Below are 15,604 nucleotides of genomic sequence, written 5' to 3'. Positions count from 1 at the left end.
CCGCATCATCCGGATGAGCGACTTGACGACCTCTCCCCGTCGCTATCGCAACATCGTCTTCCAACCCTATCACTTCCTCTAATTGTCGCCGGAGGTCCAGAGAGCAACGAAGGAGGGTGGCAGCTGGGACATCTCTGTAACACCCCAGGTGTTTATCACCAGTTAAGCAATGGGTTTAAACTCAAACATGGCATGTTAAGTGGTGATGAAGATGTCAAGGTCAAACCTATGGAAATGAGCCCCAACCTAAACTCGGATATTGCACCCTTGTTTTACATATAGGTCTTTTCAAGATATATGCTTGGCTGGTGTTATTGGAATATCTTCATGTGTCTCACATCAATACCCATCTATATGGATCACTGGAAAAGTTTCATGAAGTTTGGAATCAAAAAGTCACATGAAATGATAAGTTATATCCTTGTTGGAATGATTTTACTAAGTGCTTGAATTGCACTATTAAGTGAATGAGAACATGAGATGTCAACCAAACCTTGGTACCTTGCTCAAACAACTCTACTTGCACTCATGAACAAAAGTTATGAAGGGTTCATGTTGAGCAGGTGGCCAGAAAATGCTCCAATAGATCAAAAAGGGTGATTTAAGCTTTATAGTGATGCTACTTTGACTTGGTTTGAAATGCAGCTTAGAGTGTTTGCATGGTAGTGGAACCTAAATAAAAATTGGAGTCCATGTTATGTACAACAAACTTTATGTTTGGACCAAGAGCTAGATCAGCTTGTAAGCAAGTCAAACCGAGGCTCAAACTTTGAATCAGCAGCTGTTTTCAGCACTTGAAATTTGGTTAAGTCATGGATGACTGAATGTATGATTTCAGTTTTCGTGTACCCCACTTTAGAACCTTGTATCTCCCAAACCAGGCCTAATTAGACTTTGAAGCTTTAATAAAAGTTGGAGATGGTATGTAGATCTATAACTTTTATTAATAGAGTTTTTGCTAACTCGTCGTGGTTTAGGAGTTACAGAGGCACGAAGTATGGGTCTCAGTGGTATGTTTGAGGTAGAATTGAAAATTTGAATTCGATGAACAGCGTCCGACCGTGCACAGAATGCTCGCGCCGCGTGGCCTCTCATGCCTGCGCCGCTCGCCACCTCGTCGTCGCGTGTCGTTTGGAGAAGCCGAGCCCGAGTCTGCCTCCTGCTCTCTCCATTCACTCTCTTTCTCTCCCTTCCCATTCACTCTTCTGCTCTCCCTCGGTCTCTCTCACTGTCTCCTGTGTGGCATGGCCGAGCAGCCGAGCTGCTGCGTCGCTCGCTCCTCCATTGCCTAGACATCATCGAGCCTCCCAGCACCGCCCTGCCGAGTCCTCCCCGCCGCTGCCGGCTCTCTCGGCCGAGCCCGGCCGGTCCAAGCTATGACGTGCTTTAGTCTCTGAAGAAGAGAACACCAGGGACTTCGTGCTCAAATTCGAGAAAAGGGAAGGTTCTAACCGCGAAGTCTGTGACTCAAATGAATAGTGCCGATAAGGACCCATTTGCAGTAAATTTGCTGAATCTTTGGAAATTCATAGTAATTCATAGGAAATTCGTAAAATAGCAAATGAGGACTTTTTGGAATCCTTGTGACATTCTCTATGTATTAGATCTATAATATGACATGTCTTAGTTTCAATATTTTGCGGGATTTGTGCAGTAAGGTTGTAATGCTAGTTGAATTTGTTATTTTCCATAACTGCAGATCTAGGACTCCAAATGAAGTGAAATTTTTGTGGCATGCTACTCATGTGATAGTTGATGTGTGGTAAATATTTCATGAGTATTGGATGAAGTATGAGTGAGTTATTGGTTTATCTCGCTCTCACATGATTTCTTGCAATAGCAAATTGTCTTTTTCGTAGAGACAGCTATACTTATGCAAATGGTATGAAATTTGTATAGTAGACTATTGAGAGGATATGTGAGCTACTGTAATTTTTGTAGAATTTATTGTGCATTTTTTGTATATGTTCATAAATACACCTTGATGTCTAAATAAATTAAGAAATGTTTTAAGAAAATTTATTTAGAGGTGAGCACCATGCTTTTTGGTGTTCTTTAGTCATGGGTGAAATGTTGGTAAAGTTGGTTTTGCCCAATTATGAATTTGCAACATAAGTTAATAATTATTTTCTTGTCGATGTGGTTTATGGACAGATCTGGGAACTTAGCAAAGTTCTTCATGACAATGTGCTTTGTTGTGAAACTTGTTTATACAAAAGTTGTAGATAAATTATGTATCTAGCTGCTGTTAAAATTTGGTATCATTTGGCCGAGTAGTGTTTGAGTTACAACTGTTTAAAGTTAGAATACAGGATTTGTTGCTCTCTGTTTTGTATGAACCAGTTTCTGTAAAGGTATAATTTCGACCTACTTAACTTGGGAATCATGCTGTGATGGTTATTGATGAAATGTAGATAATTTCATAAGCTTTCCAAAATGTCTTCTTGCAAGTCATTTGGATTTGTGTAACTCCAGTTATAGCTAAATCTTGTAGCTGCTGTTTGCATGTCCAGAAATTGGCAGATTTCAATTATAGTGTTTGCTTGTATATTGTTAAGTGTGACTTATGCCTTGAATGATGACTGAGTTAGAGCACCTGAGATCTTGGGAAACTTGTGTCATGCTTGGTGTTGTCATCTTCTTTGCCATCTTAGCATGATAGATTGTGTGAGGTTTAAGTTAAGCATCGCAAAGTACTTAAGTGTGTTAGTGTAAACTATGCTTGTCTTGCTTGCTATTTTGTGATGCGTCTCATGGTACTATTCTTCATATTTATGCACTTGCATATTGCATCTCATCTAGGTACGCTAGATGCACCATGTGAAGGATGAGATGTTGGAGCCAAACCCGAAGACAGCGTTTGATGGATCTATCCCGAAGATGGAAGGACTAAGCAAGTGCTAGGACCTGAGATGTCACCAGGACGGTGCAAGCTAACTGAACTGACTTGTGTGGGATCCCAGGCAAGCCCCGGAGCATATTAAGTCTCCTAATTTCCAAAATGCAGTTAAAGTATTATTGTTACATATATATATATTGTTGCATTAAGTTTAGGTGTTGGATGCAAACACTTGCTGCATTGGTTATCCAATCCTTGTCCAGATATTGATACCCTGAATCCTATGTAGCTCAGGTTCGTGTAGTGCTTAGCCCTGCTTAAACGCGGTAGAAGTTAGGTGATTTCCTGTCACCTGCGAGATATAGGAATATACATATGGCACGGTTGGCTATATTTACTATCGTGGAAAAGAACCTGTCTTAATTTGAAATAAAGACCGGGCGGAGGCTTGCCGGTTTGTAGTGACTCCGTCTGTGTCGCTTAAGGACTGAATCTTGGAGCCTTTCCTGTTCATGTTGAACGCATGCCTCTCTCTTAGTTGGCCGTGTCCGAAGACCGACCACGAAGCCTAGTAGCTCACCTCAGGCTGGGAGTCGATAAGTATAAAGTATGCCTCGGAAGAGAGCCGTAGGCGTGAGTCCAAGGGCAGGCGATTTAAAAGTCCTGATCGTCCTGGCAGAAGGGTAATCCCTGAGAGTGCTGGCGCTGATTGAACCCGCGAATTTGGTTCCTGAGTTGTCCCAAAGGTGACCCACGGCTACCCTTGCAAAGTATGCCAGGGTGAGAGTTAGGAATACCCCCTCAGCTGAGTTGTAATTCGATTCGAGTCGCCGTCTCTCCCGGTTAGTGAGAACTTGACGGGTTTATCTCCAAAGTAGATACACTAAATAACATAATGGTTCAGAAATGATGATATGATGATGAAAGCCTTATTATACCTGCTATGGTTAATATTGTTTGCTCCTAATAAGTGAGTGCTCTAGTACAGGTGCTAATCTAGTGGACAGGTAAATGATGATAAACTTGATGCTAAGTTTAAATTGGTCACTATATTCATAAGCTCTTTTATGCAACTGTGTCAAGCTAGCCCACCTTATAAGCCTTGCATGACCCTTGGTGTCATTTATTCTGGTTTTGACGGGTAAGTCTAGCTGAGTACCTTCTTGTACTCAGGGTTTATCCCACCATGTTGCGGGTGAAGTTCTCGGCCTGTGAAGATGGTGACTAACCACCGGTGGCTCGGTGATTCTATAGTTACTTCTCATCTATATGCTTTTATCGGATGATGTCACTTATGCTAGCAATGTATTTGGAACATATATTAATGTAATCTTTTGAAAGCTATGTTGTTTTCACTAATCGATTTTGAAACCCAAACTTGTACTTTTAATTGTGAACACATTTGTAATATTATTTCCGCTGCAACCCTGTGTATGTGATGTGTATTTGCTTAATCACGCGATCTTGGTTATGATGTTGATTTACCGAGGTCTTTCGGGACACTCGGCGGACTACCGGGTTTATATGAGTGAAAGTATGCGCGTGTCAATGTGTTAGCGGGGACAGCCGTACTTGATCTTGTATAAATTGGGCAGTTCTGTTACAGCCTCGGTCTCCTCCTCCCTTTTCTCCTCCTTCTCTAACTCGACTTCTTGCTCCAGCATTCGGAGCTCATTTTTCTGTGGCATGCGGGTAGATCTGCGTGGAGGCAGCTAGATCCAATGGTCCTTAGGGTGGATCTGGTGTTCCCTCATGAAGTTCGATCTGGAGGCAACAAACGGGTTCCTCATATTGGGGCTTTGTAACCTAGGGGTGTCAATGGTCCACAAATATATATGGCTATGTCTAGCTCCAGCATCTGGCCAAACTCTTAGCACTGTTGCGGCTTGTTGCTGCTGCTGGTCCTACCTCTTCAGCTCTCCACTCCCGCCCTCCGTGGCTCTGTGGATCCTGGCTTGGGCTGCCAATAGATAGAGAAGAGAGAGGAGCACTGGTGGAGTAGGGCTTTGGACGTTGGCCAAGGAGGGAGGAAGGAGGCAAAATCTTATCTTGGGCTCCGCCACCGGTGGAGGAGGGAGGGAGGAGCATCGGTGGAGGAGGCATGATCCTGGTTTTGGTCGTCGACTGAGGAGGAAGATGGGTCGTCGGCTGAGGAGGAAGATAGGAGCACTGTCGACAATAGAGAGAAGAGAGGGAGATGCGAGTGAGGAAAGAGGGTGCGGGACTGAAAGAGACAGGGGGAGGATAAGGAGGGTAAAACAAACTTGACACTGGCATGTAGGAGCCACATGTTAGGGTGGATATTGAGGATTGGTTTTAAATAGTCTGTTAGAGGAGAGGGGAAACATAGAAAACCAATAATAGGGGATCTCTTATACATTCTTCTATGAGAGAAGGGATAGATAATCCGTTGAAGATACTCTTAGCTTTTATCTAAACAAAACATATTCACAACTTTACCTTGATGTAAGTTGTGATGGTGTCACATGTCCCTAAAACTTCCATTCCATTTTGAGAGGTGAAACTAAGGGCACCATTTGGTAGCGCTCCTAGAATCATTCTAGGAGCAGCTGCGCCCCGTCGCCAACCAAACAAGACCAAAGGCCGCCGCTCTGCTCCACCCGCGATTTCTGCTCTCTGGAGCAAGATGGGATCCGGGAAGCCCCAAAAAGTAGCTTCGCCCAACTCCTCGACCGTGCATGCAGAACTTCCTCGAAATGCCCCTCTATGTGGGCGAGGCACCAGGGCGTTGGACACCTTAGGAGAGTCGCGAAGCCACCGAGGCATGGGGCCACCAAGTCATGGGTGCACGGGGGCATCGAGGCTTCGGTATGTAGGAAGCCGGAGGCAAGGAGGCCTCACAGGTGGATAACTGGATAAGGGATAAGAAAGGAGAGAAGAAAAAAGGAGGAAAAGAAAAGGATAAGGACATTATGGATATTTCACTATTTTTATCTACCAGGAAAGTTGTTTTATCAAACGTTTTACCAAAACAGTTTTAGTTCCACTTAGGAAAAAAAATCCTCCACTAAGGTAGAGTTGTACGAAATGGGACGTGAGAAACCAACCAGTGCATGCATTTCTCCAAGCATGACTTGGCGCTAGTCACTTAGCCCTTGAGCAAGCACTTTGATTTTGACGACATGTTTATCATTATTTTGCAATTTATATAATTGCATGCTCTTCTCCTATCGCTACTGCTTTCTTTTCAAGGTAATAACTAAGAAATAATTGCATGACTCGGAACTGACCCCTTCACTAGCTTCTTTAGAGAAATCGCATAAAGTATGCTTTCTAGTCCAACTCTTTAGTTTAGGATGGATTGGAAGGGGAATTCCAAAATGGAATGGACTCATTGTACCAGATTAGTATCTTATGAGACAGATGAGACTGATTACACATTGAATTTACAAGCAGCGGGTGGGAAAATGGTGGAATTTTCTAATCTCGTGTCCAAGTTATTAGTCTTTTGAAATCTGAATATGGTTAAGGCCTTGTTTGGATGTATGTGTATCCACTTCAATCCATATGTATTGGAATGGAAGATAGTTTAATTTCCACTCCAATTCACTGCTAACACATGTGGATTAGGATGAATACATGTACATCCAAACAAGGCCTAAACAAAGCTTTCACTTGAGCGGCTTCAGCATATACTACTATGAAGTATGAACATGGTGGAAAATTCACTGCTTATTGATCAAAGAAGAAGCAAATAGGATCTTAATAAGAGTTACATGGATGAAAAGTATAGGTGTAGTCATGACCCATGATTGCAGTGTCCTGGCTCATCCTCAGCCCAAGTCGCTTTCAAGTGCTTAGCACTCCCGCCGCTAGGCCACCACTTAACTTAAACTTGATGCCCGATTTAAACTTGGGCAACACCATCTTCACACTGCACCTTTCCCTTTGCTCAATGTGTTCTTGTACCCTCTACTACATGAGTGATGTGGATCGCCCATGGCTTCGTTCGAGCATGCACGGTCCGTTGACCGAAGGCATTGACGCCCGCCATGTTGCATCCATGGACATACGTGATCACGTGGCAAAAACATGTTTCTTGCCATCCTCGGCTATAATTATGAACATGCTATACAAACCAAAAGATTAAAGGCCCTGTTCGTTTCGTTGAAAAGTATTGTTCGCTGATTTGTTGTGAGATAAAAACACTATACCATGGCTGATAAGTTCAAGCGAACAGGGCCAAAACCATTTTACAAGACGTGTCAATCACTCATGGCACATAGAGTATGGACAAAGGACATTTTGAAGTTGGTCTCTCATCAGTTTATCTTCCTTCTGTAAAAAAATGATTGTGATTCTTCTTGCATATATAAAAAATCTCTTGAAAAATAGAAATATAAACCTTGATCAAAGGGTTTAGTTTATCTTTCCCTCTACTGGCATGCCAGTTCATTTTCCTTTCCCTCCTCGTAGTCCAGTCTATTCCCCTTTGCCTGCCGAGCCTCCGCGTGGAAATTTCCACCGGGCTTCCAGCGTCCAGGACTCCACGCGGGGCCCCAGGTGGCCGAATCAACCATAGCTCCACTGGGATCGTTTCCTTCAATAAAAAAAGTACTCGGCTGCTGGGTAAGCCAGCCGTTCGGACTGTGGCGGCTGCCAGCGCAAGCGAACAGTACTGTAAGCATCTGTGGTACTGTAGCTACAGTGCGCCGTGTGCTACGACTGCAATGCTGAATTTGTGGTACTGTAGCTACAGATGCCCCTGGCTGACTAGGCAGGGGAGAGGCTGCATGCGCCCGTGTCCCGCACGCCTGAACCAACCGATCCCACGTCGGCGAACGTTTACGGGCCGAAGGCCAACTATAAATCCCACAGACCACACCATGGCACCATCGTCCTCCGCTCCACTTCACCAGCCAGCAGCCGCTGCACTTGTCTCCCGCTGCACACCGCAGCTCAGCCCCCACAGGCCCACTTCCGAAGCCAAGATCGCCCGAATAAGATGGGTCCTCTCGACGTCGAGGCCGGCGGCAACACCATCATCAGCGCCGACGCGGTCGTCGCCGCGGCCGACATGGTGGAGGCAACCCACGACGTGGCGAAGCTGCGGCGGGTCCTGGTGGGCGGCGGCGGCGTTGGTAAGGCCGCGGCGGCGCTGTACCTGATCCTGTTCAGGGCCCCGGCGGGGCTGTTCCTCCTGTCCGGGCCGTTGTTCCGCGCCTACTACTGCGTCTTGGCTACCATTGTCCTCCTCGGGGTGGCGGAGGCGTGGACGGGGCTCTGGCTCTCCCACGACGACGACGACGACGACGACCCTGCTCCTCTGCCCCGCCGGCGCGCGGTGGGCGTGGCGGTGCTCTGGGCGTCGCTCCTGCCGCTGGTCCTACTGGCCGCGGTCGGAGGGTTCGCGGTCTTGAAGTGACAATATTGCAAGTTTGCAACGTACACTGTCTTGGCCTCTTGGGTTTGTATGAATGGCAATGGCATAGTTCCATGCTGTCCGTATATGTCGATATATGTTACTGAATACTAGAGTGCCCGTCGGCTCGGGCCTCCGGCGGGCGGTGCTCCCTATATATATCAGAGACACTCCGAAGTTCAGCTTCCCGGCACCAGCACCCGACGACCCATGGACTCGTTCTGCGTCCACATCCCCGCCACGGCGCCGGCGGAGGTGGCGGCGCAGCTGGCGGACGCCGCGGCAGCCGGGCACGACGACGAGAAGCTCCGGCGGGCCCTGGTAGGCGGCGGCGCCGCCAAGGCCGCGGCCGCGCTCCTCCTCGCGCTCTCCTCCAGGTCCCTGCCGGCCGGCGGCGTGTTCCTCCGCGGCGGCACCGCGCTGCTCTGCGCCTACTACGCGGTTCTCGCCGCCGTCGCGCTCTTCGGGGGGCTCGAGGTGGCCGTGGGGTTCTGGGTCGCGGGGGACCCGGACCGCCGCCGCGGCTGGGGCAGGCGGGTCATCTGGGTGTCCGTCGTTCCACTGGTCGTCGTCGCCGGATTCGGTGGTTTCGTCATGCTGAAGTGAACTAGCTGCTGTGCCTCTGCGCTTGGCTTTGCTTTGTCGTCAGTTTGATGAATGCACCTTTCGTTGCTTCCATGCTAAAGATTTTGAGTACAAATATAAGGTTTGCTTCGAAAATGGCCAAGGGGTTTACTGAATTGAATTCAGCAGCTCTTCACTGTAAGGCCAGAAGGGTTTTTTTTTTCGAAAATGCGCTCTTGCGTTTGATTGACAACGTCTACGATAAGGCCCATTTTAATTACGGCCACGAGCCCACGATCCAAATTGGCCGAGACGCGGCAGTTTTGGGGGGGACGTACTGCTGCAGGCCCTATTACTATTCGGCCCAGTTAAGTGGAAGATGTCGCCCACTTGGACCATCTAAACTTAGGTAGCCCACGATCTAAACTGGCCGAGTTTGCTGTCGAAGCACATGACATGAGCAGCTATCAGCTATCTCGCCCACATGGAAGGGCCTGTTTTCTTCTCTCTTCGACGAGGCAAAGCGTGGCGTATCGCTCGCCCCTGTCCAGTCCGACCAGCCGTCCACAGCTTCTTCGCTGCCGCGAGGTCCATGATCTTCGATCTTTGATCTTTGAGTACTATATATTTTTTTAGATAATAATCTTTGACTACTATATACTACAGAACTCTTCGTTTTATTTGTTGATTTCGTCAATTCTTCGAATTAGTTTTTTTTGGTGCCGCGTAACGAGCACGGAAAGAGCACGTTGGTGACGGCCTATCTTTTCGGTCCTATTTCCTCCTTTTCTCTTTTTTTTTGACTTGATTTCCTCATTTTCTCTTGTACTCCAGTATTTATATATGGCCACATGCCATGCTAAAGAATCCATTTTTCTTTTAGCGAACGTGCGTGCCTGCCCAGGGGCCGAAACAACACAGAAGACACGGACTCCACCAGCCATCGAATGGACACGGCCTGAAGAATACTCGCCCTGGCATCATTGGCATTGTATACAGTCCTGGTACGAAGAACTCACGCAGTGGTGCCGACCTGATCGCGGTCACTGCTGACGCGCTGAGACCGAATCACCCACGACCGGGAGCCGTACCACTCGTGCGCGCGTCCTACAGAGTCAAAAGCTTCCTCCCCGTTCCCCCGTACAAACCGTCGACATGAGAGCATCTCCAAGAGATGAGCTAACAATACATGTCAAATCCTTTGATTCAGTCATTTTGTAAAATAGAAAACCACCTTAAAAAGAAGAGTGCTACAACAGTTTAGGTAAATTTTTCATTGTCCATATTTAAACCTGCCACATCATCAGACTTTCTAAGATTTGATCGCCCGATATTCGTCTGCCGCCAAATGGGCTCGCAAGTTGCAACGTCGCACGGCGGGGCATCCAATCTGTGGCATCTCCGGCCAGCTGATAGCCAACGCGGGCTTGTTGGCGGGGCCAACCAGCGGCCGGCCATTGCCCAATGGCCACGCAGCTGCTTGGTACAGAAGCGGTTGGCCCCTGGCTTCTCGGTGCAAAAACATTGGCTGCCTGAAAGATGCTGTGAGATCCTGAAGACCGTGCACATGGAGGTCAGGACGCGACGGGGGCAATGGGCGGCTGGCTGCCGCGCCGACTGTGAACGGATGTCCGAGAGGCGCATGAACGTGGATGACGAGGAATGGGGAAGGGTCGACCGAGATAGCTGCACCGACGGGGAAGGACCGTCCGAGGGAGTCGCGCTGCCAGGGAAGGGTCGTTTGGAGGCGCACGGGGCAAGGAACGTCCAAGCGAGCCGCGCGGATGGGGAGGTGAAGGGATGTTCGGCGGCAGCCGCGCGAATGGGGAAGGAAGAAGATGTCGCGCTGGCGCACGTAGGAGGTCGGAAACAATCCGCCCGCGCACGAACGAGAGGGACGAGCACGAATTCGCGCGGGGGATGAGAATAACGAGCGGCCACCGCGTGCTATCTCTAGCTGGCGAGAATTATGGGATACATCACTTCTTATTTTAGCTCACCAGATACAAAACTGTTGGAGGTCAATTTCTTTCCAAAATTTCTAAAATTTGGCTCCAGACAAAGATAGCACATCTATCGGAGATGCACTAATGGCCGACCACCCACGCGTACGACGTGCCGTCCTGTCCTGCCGGGGCAGCGGATGTGACAAGCAGAAGCATACGAAACGGAAGGCTCGCGAAGCCCTGCGAAGTCCGAACGGACAGACGTGCATGCCAACGCTTTCGCTCTCTGATACTGAAACATTTTTCTCGCCACCGCACGGGACGCACAGAGCATCGACGGACCGTGGTCGTGGATCGAAGCCGCAGACGACGGGAACCAAGCATCTGCGCCAGGATCCATGATTAGGAGTGGAAGACAACAAGCATCTGCCCTGACCCAGAGACACGGGCGCAAACCACTGAAGCGTCAGAGATGGGTTCGCGTCCCGTGTGTGCGTTTAGGATTCATGATGATAACATTCATTCATATGATCGTATGATCAGCCTGTTCGCTTGTTGGTTTCAGCCAGCTCAAACCAGCCAGCCAATAGTGTTTTTCTCTCACAATAAATCAGCACCAGCCAGCCCAAACCAGTCTCAAACGAAAAGGTTCAAAATTCGTTGCGATAAGCAGAGAAATGCACAATTGGGAACCACTAACATATTTACATTTTCTGTGATCGTAATTAGCAGTACCAAAAAAACTGAGAATACAAGAATACAAAACAACAGATTAAATCAGCAAATTAGCGCAACCGGCTGCACGCACGTTCGATCGATCAGCCAACACCACCTAAATAGAGGAATGAACAACAAACTGACCCGAGCTACAACGCGATCGGTTTTCATCTCACGCTGTCCCGCCAATCGCCGGCGGGGCGGGGCTTCCGGCTCCGCAGCGCCTTGATCTTCCCTGGGATGAGCCTCCCCCACCGTGCCGCCTTATTAGGCGCCCCCTTGACCTCCGGGACTGCCGCCGCCGCCGCTGTCGTTGACACCGACCTCGACCTCGCCAATGCCACCGCGTCGTCGTACTCCTGCTCCACGTCCCTGCACCCCGCGGCCGAGGCTGGCGGTGGCGGTGGCGGCGGCTTCCGGAACGACACCCAGCCCCACACCCCGGACTTGGGCCGCCGCTGGTCGCCGCCGACGCCGACGGCTCCGTGCGCGGCGACGGAGCGCGAGCGCGCGACCCGGTGCTCCCGCTCAATGAGGCTGTGGACCCGGCCGAGCGCGCTGGCGCCGGAGGACGAGGAGGAAGGGGACGTCGCGCAGGAATGTGAGCAGGCGCAGGGCCGCGGGCAGGCGCAGTCGGGGCACAGGCGGAGGAGGCGGTCGCGGAGGCAGTGCGGGCACACGCCGCCGCCGGGCAGCGGCGGGTGCCTCCGGCAGCGCCACTCGTCCATCGCGGCTCGATCCGTTTTCCGTGCGGGTTTGGAGGGCAGTGCGTCCGCTCGCGATCGCGGGGAGAGAGAGAGACGCGCGGGAGGCAGAGGAGCCCGACTCTGTCGCTCTTATATTTAGTGACGGCACTCCGGCAGGAGGATTGGTGAAGGGGCATGGAGCTCGGCGCTACTATTTACGAGAGAGCCATCGTGTAGGTGATGATGAACCTCCCGCCGCCCGCCGTGTGTTCAGGTTAGCACGGTGTGTGTCCCACTGTCGGGGAGTAACGGGCCTAAAGGCACATTTTTGCTTTTTTTTATCAAACTAGGCAAATGCCCGTGCGTTGCAACTGACACACATAATACCACGATAACATATGTATGAGCGTGTGTTATACTGTTATCTAAAATAGATACCGCAATCATAATGTTTCAATGAATATTATATAAGTCTTAACGAAAGATAGATAGTTAAAATATAACTCTAAATTTGAATGCAAAACTAAAACATCAACTTTAATTATTGCATCGCTTCATGTCTACAATTGTCGCATCATAAGTTTGGATTAAAATCAATTTCAGCGGATGGTGACGGCGTGGTCTCTCGTGATTGGCGGCGTGGGGTGATCGCGGAATTGATCACGATTATTACGGGAATTGATTTTTTGCCTTCTTAATTTGCTGCGGCTGTTATGGGGATTAAGCTGATCGCATGGAGTGAGTGTGCGTTGCCTTCCTGATATGATCGTATGGAGCGGTTTTGGTGTCGCATCTGTGGACGAAATAGTTATGAATGTTTCGGTGGTAGAGAAAAGGCACAGTTTTGGTTACACGTAGGGTTCACCTTTTGGTTCGCATGTGCTTTTGAATGCAACTCCACATTATCAGGGGCGAATCCAGAATATCATATCAATGGGATCGAGCACTAAGCAAAGTGGTCAAAACGTGTTGGGTCTCTATTTGAAACCAGGTGCATAAAAGAACTTTTATTGAGTTTTCGAAAAGTTACCAGTGCCAGGCGATCCCAATAAAGAATGCACGTTAGCGTAATAAGAATGCAAAACAAAACACAGGAATAACTAAACAAAACGTAGAAAAAAACACATACTAAGAGTTTTAAACTTAGGGGGTGTTTGTTTCACGGATTAAATTTTAGTCCATGTCACATCGGACGTTCAGATGCTAATTAGGAGGAATAAACATGAGTTAATTATAAAACTAATTACACAGATAGAGACTAATTTACGAGACGAATTTATTAAGCCTAATTAACCCGTCATTAGCACATATTTACTGTAGCACCACGTTATCAAATCATAGACTAATTAGGCTTAAAATTCGTCTCGCAAATTAGTCGTAATCTGTGTAATTAGTTATTTTTTAGTATATATTTAATACTCTATGCATATGTCCAAACATCCAATGGGACAGGGACTAAAATTTGGCCTAAGGAACCAAACAGGCCCTTAAAGCGACATCTGGACCTAAGGTCCAATTGTTGGTGAGGATAATATAAAAAATAGTCGTCAGTCCTCAAATTTATCTTAGTATGTCATTTTGGTCCTCATACTCATAATTTGTGTCGTTTTGGCCCTTAAACTTGTCGAGTTGTTTTACGCCGGTCTTCTTACTATGAGATTGTATCTTTTCACCCCTCAGCCTATGTTTAGGTCTCGTTAGTTATCAAAACGGATCTAGGTCCATGTCCACATACCGATGTGGCACGTTGAGTACTTGTTGTCATCGACTTGACTTGTGAGACCTGATAAGTCGGGGCTAAGATAGGATTGGATTATTTACCACAATATATTGAGGGGGATTATGTGCAAAATGGCCTAGCCATAACATGGATGAATATTTATGAACTTCCCTATGGTTTTTACTCCAAAACTATCATCTTTTTTATGGGCAGCGAGCACCAATGAGTGGCTACGCTTTGGAGCTTATTACTGCTCACGGACAATGAGCTAGACTGGACGGTGTCTGACTTAACGTTGGGTGGCGACGATGACTGTGGGCGTGGTTGTGGAGCACAGAGGGCAATAAGCGGCAACGACGAGGCAAAGTGCACACGGGACTGACTAGGGCAAGTCATAGTTGTGGTGACGTGGGTTGTGGATGGCATGACTTTAGGGTCAAGCGACGACGGCAACAATGGTGTTGCTGGTGCATAGGGCGGCCGCGATGATGGCTTTGGTAGTGGCGCATAGGGCCAATATGGCCTCGCTGCTAAGACCGGCTAGCACGAAAGTCAGCGCAAGATCAAGTAACTCCGATGAGCCTTTAATTTCGCTCCATGTGATCGCATCCACTGTCATCTACATGCCCCCACCATCGCATGCACCTATCGCCTCACCCCTACTAGTACCGTCTGTCACCTATCCGATAAGATTGGTGTCGGGGACCAATATTAGGGTACCTAAATAGGAGGAGCTAATGGTTATCAACACTGATTCGCCCGAGCAATCAAGTGCGTGACTACGCTTCAACCGGCCCCCAGGTGCGTAGGCCCCGCTTCATCCAACGGCTAAGGCACGGGTCTCGCCTCAACCGACCCCAAGGGCGCAGGCTCCATGTCGCCCGACCCCTTGGGCATAGGCCCCGTGTCGCCTGACCCTAGGGCGCGTGGCTCCGTCTTGCCTGACCCCTTAGGGACAGGCCCCGCGTCGCTCGACTCTAAGGGCGCGGGCTCTGTGTCGCCCGACCCCTTAGGCATGGGCCCCGTGTCGTCCGATCCTAGGGGCGTGGGCTCCATCTCGCCCGACCCCTTGGGGATGGGTCCCGCGTCGCCCTACCCCAAGGGTGCAGGAGCTATCTCGCCTGACCCTGGGACGTAGGCTCCGTCTAGCCCTATCCCTAGGGCGCGGGCTCCGTCTCACCCGACGAGGACCCATACCACCTCCAACCACTACGGGTCAGAAGGTACGACCCCAAGGTCAAACTTCTAACACTAGGCAGGAAGCAGGCACGTCTCGACGTGACCCATGGCCATGATAGGCCACTCCTAGGGGGTCACATCGCCAACAGTGATGGGTGCATGGTCACTGTGCTGTATATTCCCTGTACAGCCGCTGACCGGCATGTTGGTCGACCGCGTCGTCCACCGAGACGGGATGGGATGCCACGACCAGCTGATGACGCCAGGGCATGGCACTAGTGGTGAACAAGATCCTAGCGTGGAGCCATCCTCGTCACCATCTACAGCATTGGTGGGACCCACATAAAGGAGAAGAAGGACCCGACGATCTTGGAGGCCTTCTTCTCCCTGGCTTTTCTCCTTCTTTCTCTCTGTAACCGACGCCTTCCCCTTCACCTATAAAAGGGGAACTAGGACGCCCCACAATGGGAGACGAATAGACTGAGAGTGAACACACAGCACAATGAGCACATAGCTGAATGAGCTTGGCAACACTCTACTCCATTCGTTCTTTTCACCAGACTTGGGAAC

At 49.1% G+C, this 15,604-nt stretch overlaps 2 protein-coding genes across 2 annotated transcripts; one reads left to right on the top strand and one right to left on the bottom strand.

Annotated features, from left to right (window-relative positions):
* The first annotated feature begins 8,432 nt into the window (after positions 1 to 8,432).
* On the top strand, positions 8,433 to 8,828 carry LOC136498503 (uncharacterized). Its single transcript, XM_066494422.1, has one exon. The coding sequence runs from the start codon at positions 8,433 to 8,435 to the stop codon at positions 8,826 to 8,828; it is 396 nt and encodes a 131-aa protein (XP_066350519.1).
* Positions 8,829 to 11,023: 2,195 nt separating this feature from the next.
* On the bottom strand, positions 11,024 to 12,276 carry LOC136498571 (uncharacterized). Its single transcript, XM_066494472.1, has 2 exons — positions 11,594 to 12,276; positions 11,024 to 11,116 (listed from the first exon to the last, which is right to left on the bottom strand). Exon 1 carries the CDS (start codon positions 12,175 to 12,177, stop codon positions 11,617 to 11,619), a length of 561 nt encoding a protein of 186 aa, XP_066350569.1. The 5' UTR covers positions 12,178 to 12,276; the 3' UTR covers positions 11,024 to 11,116; positions 11,594 to 11,616.
* Between the last annotated feature and the right edge of the window lie 3,328 nt (positions 12,277 to 15,604).

Source organism: Miscanthus floridulus, chromosome 12 (genome assembly GCF_019320115.1).
Source record: "Miscanthus floridulus cultivar M001 chromosome 12, ASM1932011v1, whole genome shotgun sequence".
NCBI classification, from domain to species: Eukaryota; Viridiplantae; Streptophyta; class Magnoliopsida; order Poales; family Poaceae; genus Miscanthus; species Miscanthus floridulus.
The sequence above is the reverse complement of the archived record's forward strand: the minus strand, read 5'-3'. Positions and strand labels throughout refer to the sequence as shown.

Bases quoted from the DNA above. Each gene is read 5' to 3' on its own strand.
- LOC136498571 (XM_066494472.1), bottom strand. From the start codon at position 12,177: ATGGACGAGTGGCGCTGCCGGAGGCACCCGCCGCTGCCCGGCGGCGGC.
- LOC136498503 (XM_066494422.1), top strand. From the start codon at position 8,433: ATGGACTCGTTCTGCGTCCACATCCCCGCCACGGCGCCGGCGGAGGTG.